Here is a 15,546-nt window from a genome sequence, read left to right as displayed (position 1 = left end):
TTTTGCTTTCCCACTCTTTTTCTAAAGTTCCCTCTATTTTATTTACTTTTCCCTCTAATTTTTTTTTACTTTCACCCTTTTCCCTCAAAACCTCCTCTTAATATTGTACCTTTTACTCATTCTGTCACGTACACAAGAAAGAAGGACTTAAAATAGAATTAGCCATTATGGCCAAGTTTTATTATTGCATTAGTTATTGTATTGATTTCTGTTATTGCCTTCAGTTATTTTGGTAGAGGTAGTAAAAAGAAAGATCCCTTCTGTTGATCTTTGAATCGCCGCCTTCCAGACTTAAGAAAGCTTACTAGCTAGGCCAAGTCTGCTCAAAGTTATTAGCTTATTCCAAAGTAATTCATAAGTCTCCCTCCCCCTCCCCCGAGAATGGGCAGCGCCGGAAGGTTTGGCTTTTTCGTTAAGTAAGGCGAAAGGATCAAAGCGAGGCGGAACAGCTGGCAAAACTGCTTAATATGCTAAGTTTGGCTGTATTCAAAGTTTGTTATGCCAGCTGTTAATACAGCTAAAATCTGACCTCAGCAAGTGGTCCACTGCTGTATATAGTTCATTCCCTTCTAAGAGGAATCTATCAATGAAATTACTATCAGTACCTCTCTCTTCTCTCTAGTTCTCTGTATTTTCTCATTCTTTCCTACCTCATTCTTCTTCTTCCTATTCTGATTCTAGGTCAGAATTCTCATTCCTGACACATTCAGTACTCTCTCTCTATTTCCCTCAAAATTCTAGGTCAGTATTCTCTAACGATACAGATGAGTTTCCCTGATTTCTGAATCCATTCTAGGGAAAATATCAAGCATCTCTCCGTGGATTAATTTCTCAATTTTTCTGGTTTGGATCAGTTCTTCAAAATCATCTTTTGGATCACAGTGATGGATTGGATTCAAATTCTGCTCTGGTTTCTCTCGGATTCGGATTTTGTGAGTATTGAGTTTTGTATCCTGTAGATACATTTTGCTAGGTCATATGATTTAACTTTGTTTCTCTTTTCTGCTTCTTCTAATCTAACCAGAAGAGAAGAGAAGAGAAGAGAAGAGAGAATGGAGAGGGCACTCACAAAAGTTGCCAGCTTCAAAGTTGGGGGCTCCTGGATCTCTAAGAAAGCCAAAGAAGAACTCTCCAACATTTCTGAAGACATCACTGTCAGTCTTCTTTTTGCTCTATTTTTTCTTTAGATCTATGGATTTTCTTTGAAATTGAATGAATTCAGAAAGGGCTTTTTCTATATGAGTTAATTAAGTTGAGGAATTTAAATTGCAAACTGTGTTTGGATGTGAAACCATTATTGGCTTTTGTTGAGCCTACTTCAATCCCAGGTTCTAAGGTGTACTCATTTTGCTTTTAGGTTTTTCCTATCTGATGTCTTTTCTCTACAAGAAAATGAAAGGATATGATGGAGAGGGCACTTACCAAAGTTACCAGCTTCAAAGTTGGGGGCTCCTGGATCTCAAAGAAAGCCAAAGAAGAACTCTCCAACATTTCTGAAGCTATCACTGTCAGTCTTCTTTTTGCTTTATGTTTTCTATAGATCTATGGATTTTCTTTGAAATTGAATGAATTCAGAAAGGGCTTTTTCTATATGAGTTAATTAAGTTGAGGAATTTAAATTGCAAACTGTGTTTGGATGTGAAACCATTATTGGCTTTTGTTGAGCCTACTTCAATCCCAGGTTCTAAAATGTACCCATTTTGCTTTTAGGTTTTTCCTATCTGATGTCTTTTCTCTACAAGAAAATGAAAGGATATGAGACTGAGAGCAATGAAAATTGTTAACCTTACTAACTGATTGCCGAATGATGTGTTTTTTTGTTGAATACTGATTACTACAAGTCCAGTTGAGATATCATCAGTGAAAAAGTAGAGGATATTTGTTCAAAAGTAGTTTTTCCAGTGAAAAATTATGATAATTTTGAGTAATTGAGGGAGAATATTCTGTTTTTTGTAAAGCAGATTCCAATTCCCTTGTTTTGATAACAGACTTTCTCAAATACTGTTGAAGAGAAAGCAAAATGGGTTTTCAACATGCTGAAAGGTACCAAATTATATATATTACCTACTTTATTTGTGTTTTATTCAAATATTGAAGCACAATGTAAATCTCTCAGGGACTTGCTTTCCTGTCCTGTTTTCTTGGACTTTTTTCGTTGTGTAAAAGATAGAATATCTATTTATCTACATGTTTGTACAGTCTAAGAGTGTCAATTCCGGGTTTCGTGTTGTGTTTTCTTGTCAAAAATTGTCACACTAGATCACAGTCCTCTGGAGATTACTGTTTCAATCTTTGTTGGTTGTCCGGAATTCATAAGAAATGTTGAGAGCCTTCTATTCTGCCTTATATGCAATTCAATTGTTCTATCTTTCTGTAGGAAAACCAGTGAAAGGCTTGCCATAGCTTCTCCCAGACTACAACTTTTATGTGATGATTTCCTTTTTTTTTTATCAGAATTTGAATCTACCTTCAGTAATCAAAGTTTACTTCTTTTTTTAATGAAAATTCAATAAATTCTGGTCATTGACAATGACTAATTGCTAAACCATATATACATTATTCCAAATATAGATATTTGACTTGTTGAAAAACCTTTTCTTGATCATACTTGACTAGTTTTGAATATGTGATCCTTATTCATCAATGAGGTGAATAATTAAATGTGCATAATTCTATTGTGTGGCTTTCTGACTTTCAGGCATTATTTGGCTAACTCTTAACCTTCTGTCTCCTTTACATGTAGATGTTCCAAGAATCAGGTGGCTCATTTTCAGAGCTTGAGCCTTGAAGATATAAGGCATTCATTTGATTCTGCAAGAGGATTGCATAATACATAACCTTTTGATGAGAGCTTGGTACTCCTATAACAAAGACACATATGATGCTGATGTGTTCTCCATGGACGGTTTTAATGGCTCTTTATTAGAGTTCATTGTGCGCAAAACAGAAAAAATTACATGCAAAGGTAAGTCGTCTGTAACAGAAAATTGTGGACTATCATAAAAAGTGATTTTGTAAAGATGCCTGATCTCTCTTTCTTTTCAAACTAGATGGGTAGTTATGGGAATCCAGAGGAACACCCTTTTTTCCCTGAACATTTACCTGATTTGATGATCCCCCCTTGCGGAACCAACAGGTGAGGATCTTATACAGCTATACACCTAAACAGTTGCAGCAAGCATCTGTTTGGCCTAATTTAAGCTGATGATGGACTTCTTTAATAAATTCAGGTACTTACAGTAGATAATGGGATGAATTGAAATGCTTTTAGAGGAAGTTATCATGCCTATGACTCTAGTTGCCATTAATGAAATTGTAATTCCACTAAGAATTACCTATCTCTTTTAGGTGGGTGTCCTATGTTAGTTCATCAGCATCAGCACTAAGGATTGATCTTTTCTTGCAATATAGTAGTTTCTTAAGATGCATGCTGACAACTAGGCAACAATCTCTACATGGTATAATTAATTGGTACTAATTATGCAACAGATTTCGGTGAATGGAAACTTCAATAAGCACATCAGAATTGACATGGTGATTAAAACCTAAAATGCTTCAAATCCAATGAGAATCACATATAATCTAACGGCTTGAGAATTTTTTTTTTTGTTTTGTATTAAACTATTATTGTAAATATGCCCTTGAGTACACTGACAGTATCTTTGAATGATGGGCTTGGAGGGGTTAATAAGGAAAGACTAGAAAATAAAAATAGAAATAGAAATAAAAAAATAAAATGACCCCTCCTTCACCTTATCCAAACAGACTGTTAATCTCATAGTTCAGATAGGATTATCAATTGTTATGCTGGATAACATCTCATTTAACTGATCTGTCTTAGGTCCTCTTGTATCCATGTGCCGGTTCAATAAATATCAATTCGAAGATTTGGGATGCATATTTCAAAAATCTCCTTCTAAGATTGGTCAAACGGGGAAATGATGGTAAATGATGCTTGCAGGTATATACTAAATTTAGAGTGTGAAACATGCTTGCTATTATCATGTGTTGGAATGACCAAATCTTGTGAATGCTCAAAGGATTGATATACCGCATCCTTTATGTCATAGTTTAAAGTGAAATTGGTATATATTTTATCTTGAACACAGAACATTTCATGGGTATGCTTGTGTCGATCTTTATTATTTCCAATTTTAAGCCATTAATTCGGTTCCTTAACTCGGGTATCAAATGGCATGCTTTATTAGTATAATGAACTATGAGTATGATTTGCCGAACTTATTTCCTCAGCCCAGTAGCAATCAACCATATAGAACTTGTTTACTGATCACAAGTTTACTAATGAGTATGAAATTTTAAATTGATCTTGCTTTTTACATTACATGGCATTGCAGGCGTTGTCTAGGAAAATCCACTATGGAAAATTTGTAGCTGAGGCTAACTTTCAAGAATTCCTTAGCGACTATGAGGCTGCTATTGTACTGCAAGTAAGTTGAGTTTAGGATAGTAGTTTCTCGCTTTCAGCTTTTGCTTGTTATAAAGCTTTGACGTCTTGTTGGTTTGGGTGTTGGTTATTAAAGGGCAGGGAAAAGCTGATGAAATTGCTGACTTATGAATCACTAAAACTCTTAAAAAGAGGTAGAGATAAAGTTTGGGTGAAATGTGACAACAAAACCCAAGGAAGATGAAGAAAAAGCCATGTACAAAGTGGATCCAGGTTTGGTGGTGGATCAATATAGTAACTTTATCATGCCTCTCACCAAGGACATGGATGTTCAAGATACTGATCCTTTCGCCCGGCCTATTGGGATCGAATGCCAACAATTAGACCAATGTTGTTCAAGATACTGATCCTTCCGCCCAGCCGATTAGGATGCCCTGGCCAGTTCCACCTGTTGCTATTCGAAACAACAAAAGCCTAACTCTGTTTCAAGATTTATTAGCCGAAGTCATAGCCGATCAATCCCCTCCAAATTTGATCAATCAAACCCGGAATCGGTTTCGAGGTTTACTTGCTCAAAATGGAACTCATCTTTGCCTAGCGATTCATCGTCCAAACATAGACCTGAATCAAGGAATTGGTAGCAATATGCATCCAAGGACTAGTGCTTCCTCGAATCCATTTGCAAGTGGCTCGTCTAGTTCGAATCCAATTGTTATTTCTTCTGGAATTTCAGGATATGTGGTGGGAGAGAATAATGATCAGAATGTAGAAGTCTGATGAGCTAATGGAATGAGTTTGTCTTGCAAAAGAAGAGCTCCCTAAGAATATTCTAGTCAAAGCACTCATTTTATTGGTGAAAGCTCGAGAACAAGATCAATATCCTCCGATCAACATAGCCTTCAGAATCATCGCTTTCGTAATCTTCTTCATCAAATGATCCTTTATCCTCATGAAATGATACCTCAGAAATAATCTTGTTTCTGCTCTGAGCAGCCGCCAAAGAATGCATTTTTGGTTGAATAGATGTTTGTCTAGGAGGAATTACAGTTACTCTTGACTTTATAGGTTGATTAGCCGGCACACGATGAGCAGACCCATGATTTCCACCTCTCATAACACCACCTTTAACTCTTCTTTCAACCGGAATTGTGAAATGCTGGAGTGAATAATTATCTCTTTTTGGGGTTCACTAATATTAGCGATATTCTCAACTGGGATTCTTTGTCCGTACTGATTAAGCACATTGCTTTGATGAACAAATTGGACCAGAAGAGGAGGAGACATACCAAGATTGTTGGTATTCGAACTTGAAGCAATGTTACTCCCATAAATGTTTGACATGGTAACAAACATGAATGTAATTTCAGGCACTTATGGGAGTAACATTGCTTCAAGTTCGAATACCAACAATCTTGGTATGCCTCTCCTCATCTGGTCCAATTTGTTCATCAAAGCAATGTGCTTGATCAGTACGGGCAAAGAATCCCATTTGAGAATATCGCTAGTATTAGTGAAAATCCTAAAGAATAGCTAATTATTCTCTCCAGCATTTCGCAATTCGGGTTGAAAGAAGAGTTAAGGGGGTGGTGTTATGAGAGGTGGAAATCATGGGTCTGCTTATCGTGTGCCTGCTAATCAACCTATAAAGCCAGGAGTAACTGTAATTCCTCCCAGACAAACATCTATTCAACAAAAAATGCATTCTTTGGCGGCTATTCAAAGCAAAGCATAAACAGGATTATTTATGAGGTATCATTTCATGAGGATAAAGGATCATTTGATGAAGAAGATTACGAAAGTGATGATTCTGAAGGCTATGTTGATAAGAGGATATTGATCTTGTTCTCGAGCTTTCACCAATAAAATGAGTGCTTTGACTAGAATATTCTTAGGGAGCTCTTCTTTTGCAAGACAAACTCATTCCATTAGTGATTTTGAAGTGTTGAAACTATTAAATGATGTAAATGTTTGATAATACTAAACATACGTGTTGAATAAAAAAAATTAGTTGATAACTTTAAATATTTTACTAAAATAAGTTATTTGAATTTAGTAATTGGAGTTGCTGAGAAATAATGTTTGATATTTTAATTTAAGTGGTTGCATAAGTTATTAAACGGTAAGTAATATTTTATTTCTTTGTAGAAAATAATAGTAACAAATATAATGAGGTTTTTTTTATTTTAGATTAACAATTAATTATTTATTTCCTCAACTGATAGAAATAAATAATGCCTTTAGTTAACTTCAACAATTGGACACACTTTTGGTAAAGTTTATTAGGAATTCTTAACTCATCATTTTACAAATAAATAATTACAATATGATGATAGAATCAGTTGAAAAACCGTAGTAATTATGGGTAATAATACATTAAACAATTCGTGTAATCCGCAATTAAACAAACCAAGAACTTGTATCTTTACCAACATTACATGTACATAGATAAAACACATGCAATACAAACATATCATGGTGAAATACAACTGGAAATATAATGAGATAACTAGCTGCTTCGGGTGCAAAGAATTTTAGCTCTTTCTTGTTCGGTATTATTTCTAGCTCTTCCAAGCAGGTTGTAGGCAATTTCCTTATGCACCTTTGGGGTACGGCAGTACTGGAATTCACGTGGTTTATATATGTAAAGATAAAATTGTATTTTTTATATTTATATATTAATTCGATTCGTTTATCTGTTACGTTGATATTTTTTTAGTAACCGAATCGATAATTGATTACCAAATTAAACCGAACCATAATGATAAAATAACCAAACCAAACTAAAATTTCGATTCAGTTGTCGGTTTGGTAATTGGCTATCGGTTATTTTGCTAACCGCTACTTAGATGCTTATTAATGGATTTCCTTTCAAAAAAAAAATTCAATGGCCTTAGACATTTTTAACAATGTTATGAAAACTGGACCGAACTGGCCGATTCGAAAGTGAATCGGTTAGGTCTTCGATCTGGTTGGTATTGATTTTTTGTAGGCTCAACAAATCGGATTGAACCGTATAACTGATTGGGTGAACTGTTAGCTGGTCCAATTGAGTGGTTTGGTCGAGTTAGCCATTCACACATATTTAATTAAAAAGTAACAAATATGTTGAAGGTAAGATTCATAATTCGACCATTAGATATCACTATTTATATAACTTTCAACTTGGGATTTTTAATATATACTTGTATATTATACTAATACTTAAAATGTAAAATATTATTTTTATATATTTTGATAAATATTATTAAAAACTTAATTGATCTTTGCATATAAACAAAGTTTATTTAGTATTTAATTTTAAATATACATATAATAAAATTTAAAACTCTCAGTAAATTTTATAATTTAAATTAAATTAAATATATATATATATATTATTTATAAAGTCATTCAGTTTAATTAATCTGAATCAATCAGTTGAACCAATTAATCTCTGATTCAATTGTCAATTCGATTCGGCTTCCGATCTATTTTTTAAAACATTGATTTTTAGACAAATTAAAAAGCTATGTACTTTCCAAAAAGGCTTAAGCCTTTAGTACATGAAATTTAATTTTGTAATAATAATAATAATAATAATAGAATCCATCAAATTTTAATAACTTTACATTTATAGTAAATTTCAATTTTTATAGCTTATCCACCTATGTTTTAGATTTAGTTTTGAGCTTTATATTTACATTTTTTTATAGTCTATATACGTTATCGAACTTATTTTTTCGTCAAATTTACATCTATTAACTATATCTCTTTTATTTATTTATATTTCAATCTTAGTAAGGAAAAGTTTCATCTCATCTGTAGATTCATAGATTTGCGTGATTGCAAAAAAAAATGATTCAGATCCGAATGTCTGAAATAGCCTAAATGGTGAAGAATGGATTACATTGGTTTTTGAATGAGATTCGATTTAGAAGAACGATATGATTTACATTTTTTTGTGTTTGTACCTTGTATGATTTTTATTGCTCGTTGTAGTTTTTTTTTTCTTCTCTTTGTGAATCTTGTACTGGTTGTAGCATGTGTGGGTGCGTGGTTTTTTTCCTCCTTTTTTGTATTTTCGTGTTGTATTTATTTTTAATCTAATAGAATGATATATGGTATTTTTATATAATAAAAAAATCTTTAGGGCCTATTTTTTTAATTCAAAATATTGATAAAAATAATTTGAAATTGTAAAATATGCGAAAAAGACGTTTACAACAAACTTATATAATTGGATAAATATTAATTTGGTCCTTAAAGCATGCACGCCCTTAAATTCAAATTAAAAAAAAAAATCAATTACGAGTATCAATTAGCTAATTTATTAATTTTTCTTATTTAGAGATCAGGTACCAAAATAGATCAATAGTTTTTGGAAAAAATATCAATTTAGCCTTTACGTACAAAATAATATCAATATAGGCTTAATATTTAAAAAATGTATCAATTTAAACCTCGATAACGGATTGGACACGTCATCTCTATTACTCCGTTAAGTTTTGATTTTTCTCTCCACGTACAATTGACAGAATTTAACGAAGTAATATGAATAACGTGTCTCGTTCCGTTATCAATGCCTAAATTGATATTTTTTTTAAAACGTTACCCATATATTGATATTATTTTATACGTGGAACCTAAATTAATATTTTTCCAAAATCAATAAAGTAATTTATTCCTTTTATTGATTTACGACATAATCATTAAAATTGCTATTGTCAGCTGGACTTGTCGAAATGCTGCTGGAAAAACAATTCATGCTCGGATTAGAAGAATTGCTATTGTTGCTGCTGTCTATTGGGTGTGGTTAGGGAGAAATAAATTTTATTTTGCCCAGGAACATTTTAGTATTGAAAAGGTTTTGGGACAGATTTCTTTGACAGTCAAGAGTCAATTGTGTTATAGACGAGGTGCTAGATGTAATCAGTCTTTTGATTGGAGTGCTTGGTCTTAAATAACCTTTGCTGAATTTGTTGTATTTGGGAGTTCTTTCTTTTAATATAAGATATATTTTCAAAAAAAAAAAAAAAAAAATCAATATTGATATTTAATTCGTTAGTGCATTAACCTAATGCGTAAATTTAGCTAATAAATTGATAAATTTTATATCATTTACCACTTGAGTAATTTTGTTTTTTTATCACAATTTCAAAATGTTTATATTTTCTAAAAGAAACAAAATTCCCTCCTATGAAATGTATCTAAATGGATCGCAGAAAATCAGGTCAGATATGAAAACAAAAATTAATATTCTCGAGAGCTGTGCTGTGAGCCGCTTTTTTCCAAGCACAGCACTGCACCAAAACTGTCTCTATATATTATGATGTGACTGCCAGCTCTCAACATTCATTCTCTTTCCCTTTCCCTTTGTGTAGAAAAAAACTACAAAACCACTCTCTTTTCTGCGTCTTCTAATCTAACCAGAAGAGAAGAGAAGAGAAGAGAGAATGGAGAAGGCACTCACAAAAGTTGCCAGCTTCAAAGTTGGGGGCTCCTGGATCTCTAAGAAAGCCAAAGAAGAACTCTCCAACATTTCTGAAGATATCACTGTCAGTCTTCCTTTTTGCTTTATCTTTTCTATAGATCTATGGATTTTCTTTGAAATTGAATGAATTCAGAAAGGGTTTTTTTGTATATGAGTGAATTAAGTTGGGAATTTAAATTGCAAACTGTGTTTTGATGTGAAACCATTATTGGCTTTTGTTGAGCCTACTTCAATCCCAGGTTTGAAAATGTACCCATTTTGCTTTTAGGTTTTCTTATCTGATGAGAAAATGAAAGGATATGAGACTGAGAGCAAGGAAATTTGTTAATCTTACTATCTGATTGGTGAATGATGTGTTTACTGATTACTACAAGTCCAGTTGAGTTATCATCAGTGAAAAAGTAGAGGGTATTTGTTCAAAAGTAGTTTTCCAGTGAAAAATGATGATAATTGTGAGTTGTGGAGGGAGAATATTCTGTTTTTTGTAAAGTAAATTCTAATTCCCTTCTTTTGATAACAGACTTTCTCAAACACTGTTGAAGAGAAAGCAAAATGGGTTTTCAACAAGCTGAAAGGTACCAAATTATATATATTACCTACTTTATTTGTGTTTTATTCAAGTGTCCAAGCACAGTGTAAATCTTTCAGAGACTTGCTTACCTGTCCTGTTTTCTTGGACTTTTTTCATTGCGTAGAAGATAGCATATCTATTTATCTAATGTTTGTACAGTCTAAGAGTGTCGATTCCGGGTTTTGTGTCGTGTTTTCTCGTCAAAAATTGCCACACTAGATTACAGTCCAATGGAGATTACTGTTTCAATCTTTGTTGGTTATCCGGAAGTCATAAGAAATCTTGAGAGCCTTCTACTCTGCCTTATATGCAATTCAATTGTTCTATCTTTCTGTAGGAAAACCAGTGAAAGGCTTGCCAGAGCTTCTCCGAGAGTACAACTTGCCACCCGGTCTGTTTCCCCAGAACATAACATGTTATGAATTTGATGAGACAAAAGCCAAGTTGATAGTGTATCTGCCTTCTGCGTGTGAAATAAGCTTCAAGGACTCATCGGTAGTGCGGTATGCAACTCGAGTAAAAGCGATCCTGATGAGAGGAAAGCTCACAGGTATAGAAGGAATGAAGACAAAGGTCCTGGTTTGGGTTAAGGTTACAAGTGTGGGAGTTGAAGGTTACAAGTCTGATAAGGTTTGGTTTACAGCCGGAGTCACCAAATCCAGGTCTAGAATTGCTTATGATGTGCCTCAAGCTGCTGTTAGAGTAGATGATTTTTGAGTTTAACATATCTTCATCTATGGATTTAGATCATAATTCTTTTGACATATCAAGTCTCTCATGTGATGTTTCTAATCATAATTAAGGGATTTGGATCCTAAATCTGATTGCCTCTGCAATGGCTTAACGTTTTGAAAGTTAGCATTCAAGAGTTTTATATGCTTTTATTAGTTATAGCAAGTGTGTTTTACTTGTGACCATCATGCCATACTCTAGAAACTAGCATTGATTCAATTAAGAGCTCAAACGATGTATTGCATTTTACAGTTGATTCATGTTAACAAAGTGTTAGTCCCGAAATAATTCGGATCGATTAACATAAACCGTCATATAAAACTGTGAAATCAAATCGTGTCAGCGACATAAATTTTCCTCAATACCCAGTAAACTCGTATCGCTCTTAATCACCTTCTTCCAAGTTTGTTTAGGTCTTCCGATTCATGTTCGTACAGTTTGATATAATTCTCTTCTCAACTGATTTTCAAAAAATTCCTTGGGCTATATTAAAATAACTTAGAATGTTATTACAAAAATTGATATACTGTGAAAACTACTTTTAAACTTCCCACTTGTGTAGCAATAGCCTGATACTGCACCCTATCCCTGAACTATCTCATATACTGATATAATATTCTCAACACTTAACAGGAAAATAATGCACCATTCCAGAAGATCTGATCGCCTGTTCTGAATAACTTCTTGCAGGAAATGAATATTGTGCTGCAACACACACAAAACAGTAATTTAGATATAAGCTAGAATATGATCATGGCTATGAAATATTACCGAAACTGTGACATCAAAATTATAGCATTTATGAGAGCAAAAACATACCTCCACAAATTTCAATTTGAAATCCAAGTTCCCAAAGCGTTGAGTTACTTCATACTCCTCCCTAAGATACTCGTGTATTTGAGCATATTTTGCATCTCTCCAAGCAATTTCAGACCTAAATTGTGCAACAGTAGAACTGGCATTAGGAATATTGTTGATTAATGGTAACCGATACCTATGAGTTATTCACCAAATTCATGCCTTAACTGTAGAAAGCTTACAAACAGACAGAATACACAAAAAGCTAAATATTGGGACTTATAAATTGCGGAAAAAAATGGGGGGAATAGGAGCAATAACAATGGTGGGATCACCTCTCGAAAAGGCCAACTTTGAGAATAACATCAGCTAGATTCGAATTAGCCTTTCCAACAAGTTGAAGGAGCTTCTTCCTATCCATAGTGAAAGTTCCAGTTTTTTCCATGGCTCGATTTATTCCAGCAAACTCTTCAACCATTCCGTCAACCTGTATTGTGTGTGTGATTGACAGAGGTTAAGTTTCAGAATTCTTTAAAATCTACCTTAAGGAATCCCATTTCAAGTAAAAACCAAATACTCATCAACTGTAAAATAACCAGAACTTTAAGGAAGTTAAATGCTTATCAGTGTATCTATCTTTAAAATTGGAATTCCAAAACATTCAGTAATGAACAACATACTATAGATCTTTCTGAAGCACAAATACAAGAATATTATTATCACAGTATGGAATTTGTGAAATATCACCTGTGAAACAAAATAATCCAAAGCAATACTTTGTCCAAGCACACTTCCCATTATGCGAATGCTATCAGTATCTAAAGTTTTGAGAACTATGTAATCTGGACCTCCCTGCATATCCTCAACCAAGAGCGGCTTCTCTTTTATGGCATAATCTAAAACAAGGAGAAATCAACAGCCAAACAGAAAATTAAACATACTTTTGAACAGAGAAAGAAAGTTCAAGAGTTAATCATAGTATTAAAAGGAAGTTGAAGAAAAGAAAAAGTAAACTAGAAAAGAGCATCATTGAATTTAGCAAATCATTCAAATGGCCTTTTCCACTGACCAAAGCAGAGAATCATTTCGAAGAAACTTACCATCTTTCCTCATCTCTGGAAGCAAACCAGAAGCATATTTTCTTATTATCTCCAAGTAACTTTCAACTTCAGGATCCTCAATATTAAAGAGAACAGCTGATCCATATTGGAATACAACCATGTACCGACAACTGATATACTCTCTGACTCCAAGGGCCTGCATCAAAGGCAGTCATTGTAAAGATGATGATAAAATTAACAATAAGGACGAATTGCGATTTTGATGAACTTTTCATTACGAACCAGGGCACAACATCTTCAATTGACCCTGTCCATGGTCCATACTGGTATACAAAATACAGTCATGGATACTTATGTACCATGGCTAGAAAATTAACTGATGGAAACAACATCATATCCAATTCAGTTTTAACCCCTAATAATGACCCGCAGATTTGAAATGCGTATGGGATAGCATGATTCCTAGAGGTAGTTTCAATTCATAACTGAACAAATAAGTATCCCAAAATAACAGAAGCATACAACAGAAGTTTCTTTAACCACCCTGCCTCCCCATCAGAAGAAACATAATATGGTTTCTCATAAACAGAAAAATAAATGCACCAAAATGCCAAGAAGAAACTCAAGACTATAAATAAAATAGTTAACCAACTCGAAAGGATTGGATTGTTTCTTGATCATCTTACTGAAATTTGCGAAGGAAAATCACAATATCTGAGGACAATATAATTTGTTGAACGAGAGTTGGGAGGAACAACATTGCAAAAATTCTCTGCTTGAATTCTCTTCAAATCAATACTGCCAAAACCATGAATCTGAGAAAACAAATAATCAAAAGAAAAAAATAACCAGAAATAGAGGTAAGAGAAGGGGAAAACAGAAAACCATTGAGTGGACAACATATGCACTACAGCAAACAAGCCCACAATCATCAACTACCAGCCCCTAGTGAGATAAAACATGAAGATGATAAAAATATCACCTTTTTCTTTATAAATTGTCAACACAAACTACATTTGCTAAGAAAAGTATTGCCTAACTAATCCGAGCACCCTCACATACAAAGATGACTCCTGGAAAACCATTTAAGATGGCCTTTTGATAACTTTCAACCAGGTTCCAGAAATTAAACAAACAATGTTTCTAATAGAATAGATGCAATTGATACTAATTAAAGCTTTGTTGCTTCTTGCTCTCTAATAAAATTATACATACTTTGGATTGAAAAAATTATAAGAGATAGGAACAAACAATTGAGAAAAAGGATCAACTATGCAACCCAAGAACTTCTAGTCACACACAGTAGAGTAAAAAATTCAGAACTCGGAAGGTAATTAGCTCTAAACTTGAAATTACAAAACAAAGAATCATAAAAAACAAAAACAAAAAGCAATTGAAGAAACAGACCTGGTACATAGAAAGTATGCTTTAACAGGAATTTTTACGATCTCTTCATCCTCCCTACGTCCCAGGGTGTAATCGGGCGTAAAATCACGAGACTCATAGTCAATATCATTGCTATAAACAGAAACCCGAGATGGGATTGCCGAAAATGACCTTAAATTAAAGATATGAACACCGTGGTTTAAAGGGCGAAAGGGATTAAGGATCCTTGGAAAGCGTGAATAGGGATTAGGTGAAAGTAAGTTAGGGGTTTTTCTGGGTATGTGGTTGAGGAGAAGTGAAACAGAAGCTCGCCATTTACCCATTCAATTAGAAAAGGAATGGTTATTTTCCTAATTGAGAAAGTATAATTAAATAGGATCTTTCTTCTTCAATTTCAAGCTAATTCTACTGTGGAAGGACGAAGCTTTGTTCTGCAACTGATTCATGCCCTTCCCTTCCTTTGCTTGACCCCGTCACGGCGCCACCACTGCTTCCCTACGCCCCCCTTCATTCTTGTTTTTTTCTTCCTTTTATATGAATTATGAGCCAATGAATAATGTTCTGTTTTTTATGTATTTAACTTTTTATTTTAAGATATAATTTTTATTTTATTTATTTTATTTTACAGAAAAACATATATCATTCCACTAAAAACAGGAGGAATAAACTATTATATTAAAACCAATACAAAATACAAAAAGAAATAAAAAGATCAAGTGCAATAAAAATCATAAAAAAAACAACTAAAACAAAAAAAAAAATGTAAATCACATATTTTTCATACATCAAGACTGCAAGAAAAAGTAGCTGTAATTCAGTTTTCATCATTTAAGGCCTTCTAGATATTTGGATAAGAGTCTTTTTCTAATGTAATGTTGATATATTAGAAGAGATACTTGGATAAAACTCAGAGAACAGATACAAATGAAAGAATTAGAGAGAATGGATACAGTTCAAACGGATAAAGAGATACGATAAAATATGTGGACTCTAACTAAAATGAAATTGCCAACAAAAAACACTTCAAAAGTGGAGGAAAACAAATGGATTGGAGGATGATTAATGTTCTTCCTCCTCAAAGTAGATACGAAGAAGAAGGAATTTGTGAAGATGAAAGAGAGAA

General features: G+C 33.5%; 2 protein-coding genes across 3 annotated transcripts; one reads left to right on the top strand and one right to left on the bottom strand.

Moving 5' to 3' along the window:
• Positions 1-9,633: 9,633 nt before the first annotated feature.
• LOC136217795 (uncharacterized protein At5g01610) lies at positions 9,634-11,300 on the top strand. The gene is made up of 3 exons (XM_066004453.1): positions 9,634-9,939; positions 10,396-10,450; positions 10,784-11,300. The coding sequence occupies exons 1-3, from the start codon at positions 9,838-9,840 to the stop codon at positions 11,161-11,163; spliced, it is 537 nt and encodes a 178-aa protein (XP_065860525.1). The 5' UTR covers positions 9,634-9,837; the 3' UTR covers positions 11,164-11,300.
• A 308-nt stretch (positions 11,301-11,608) lies between these two features.
• Positions 11,609-14,956, bottom strand: LOC136217794 (protein RETARDED ROOT GROWTH, mitochondrial). Of its 2 annotated transcripts, none has more exons than XM_066004451.1 (7): positions 14,445-14,956; positions 13,724-13,835; positions 13,077-13,233; positions 12,724-12,872; positions 12,312-12,463; positions 11,998-12,112; positions 11,609-11,883 (listed from the first exon to the last, which is right to left on the bottom strand). In XM_066004451.1, exons 1-7 carry the CDS (start codon positions 14,744-14,746, stop codon positions 11,761-11,763), a joined length of 1,110 nt encoding a protein of 369 aa, XP_065860523.1. In that variant the 5' UTR covers positions 14,747-14,956; the 3' UTR covers positions 11,609-11,760. The 2 variants fall into 2 exon arrangements, with proteins under 2 accessions (XP_065860523.1, XP_065860524.1); XM_066004452.1 differs by having other exon boundaries at positions 11,611-11,883; positions 13,724-13,852; positions 14,445-14,586.
• Positions 14,957-15,546: the final 590 nt, after the last annotated feature.

Source organism: Euphorbia lathyris, chromosome 2, assembly GCF_963576675.1.
Source record: "Euphorbia lathyris chromosome 2, ddEupLath1.1, whole genome shotgun sequence".
Lineage (NCBI taxonomy): Eukaryota > Viridiplantae > Streptophyta > Magnoliopsida > Malpighiales > Euphorbiaceae > Euphorbia > Euphorbia lathyris.
The sequence above is the reverse complement of the archived record's forward strand: the minus strand, read 5'-3'. Positions and strand labels throughout refer to the sequence as shown.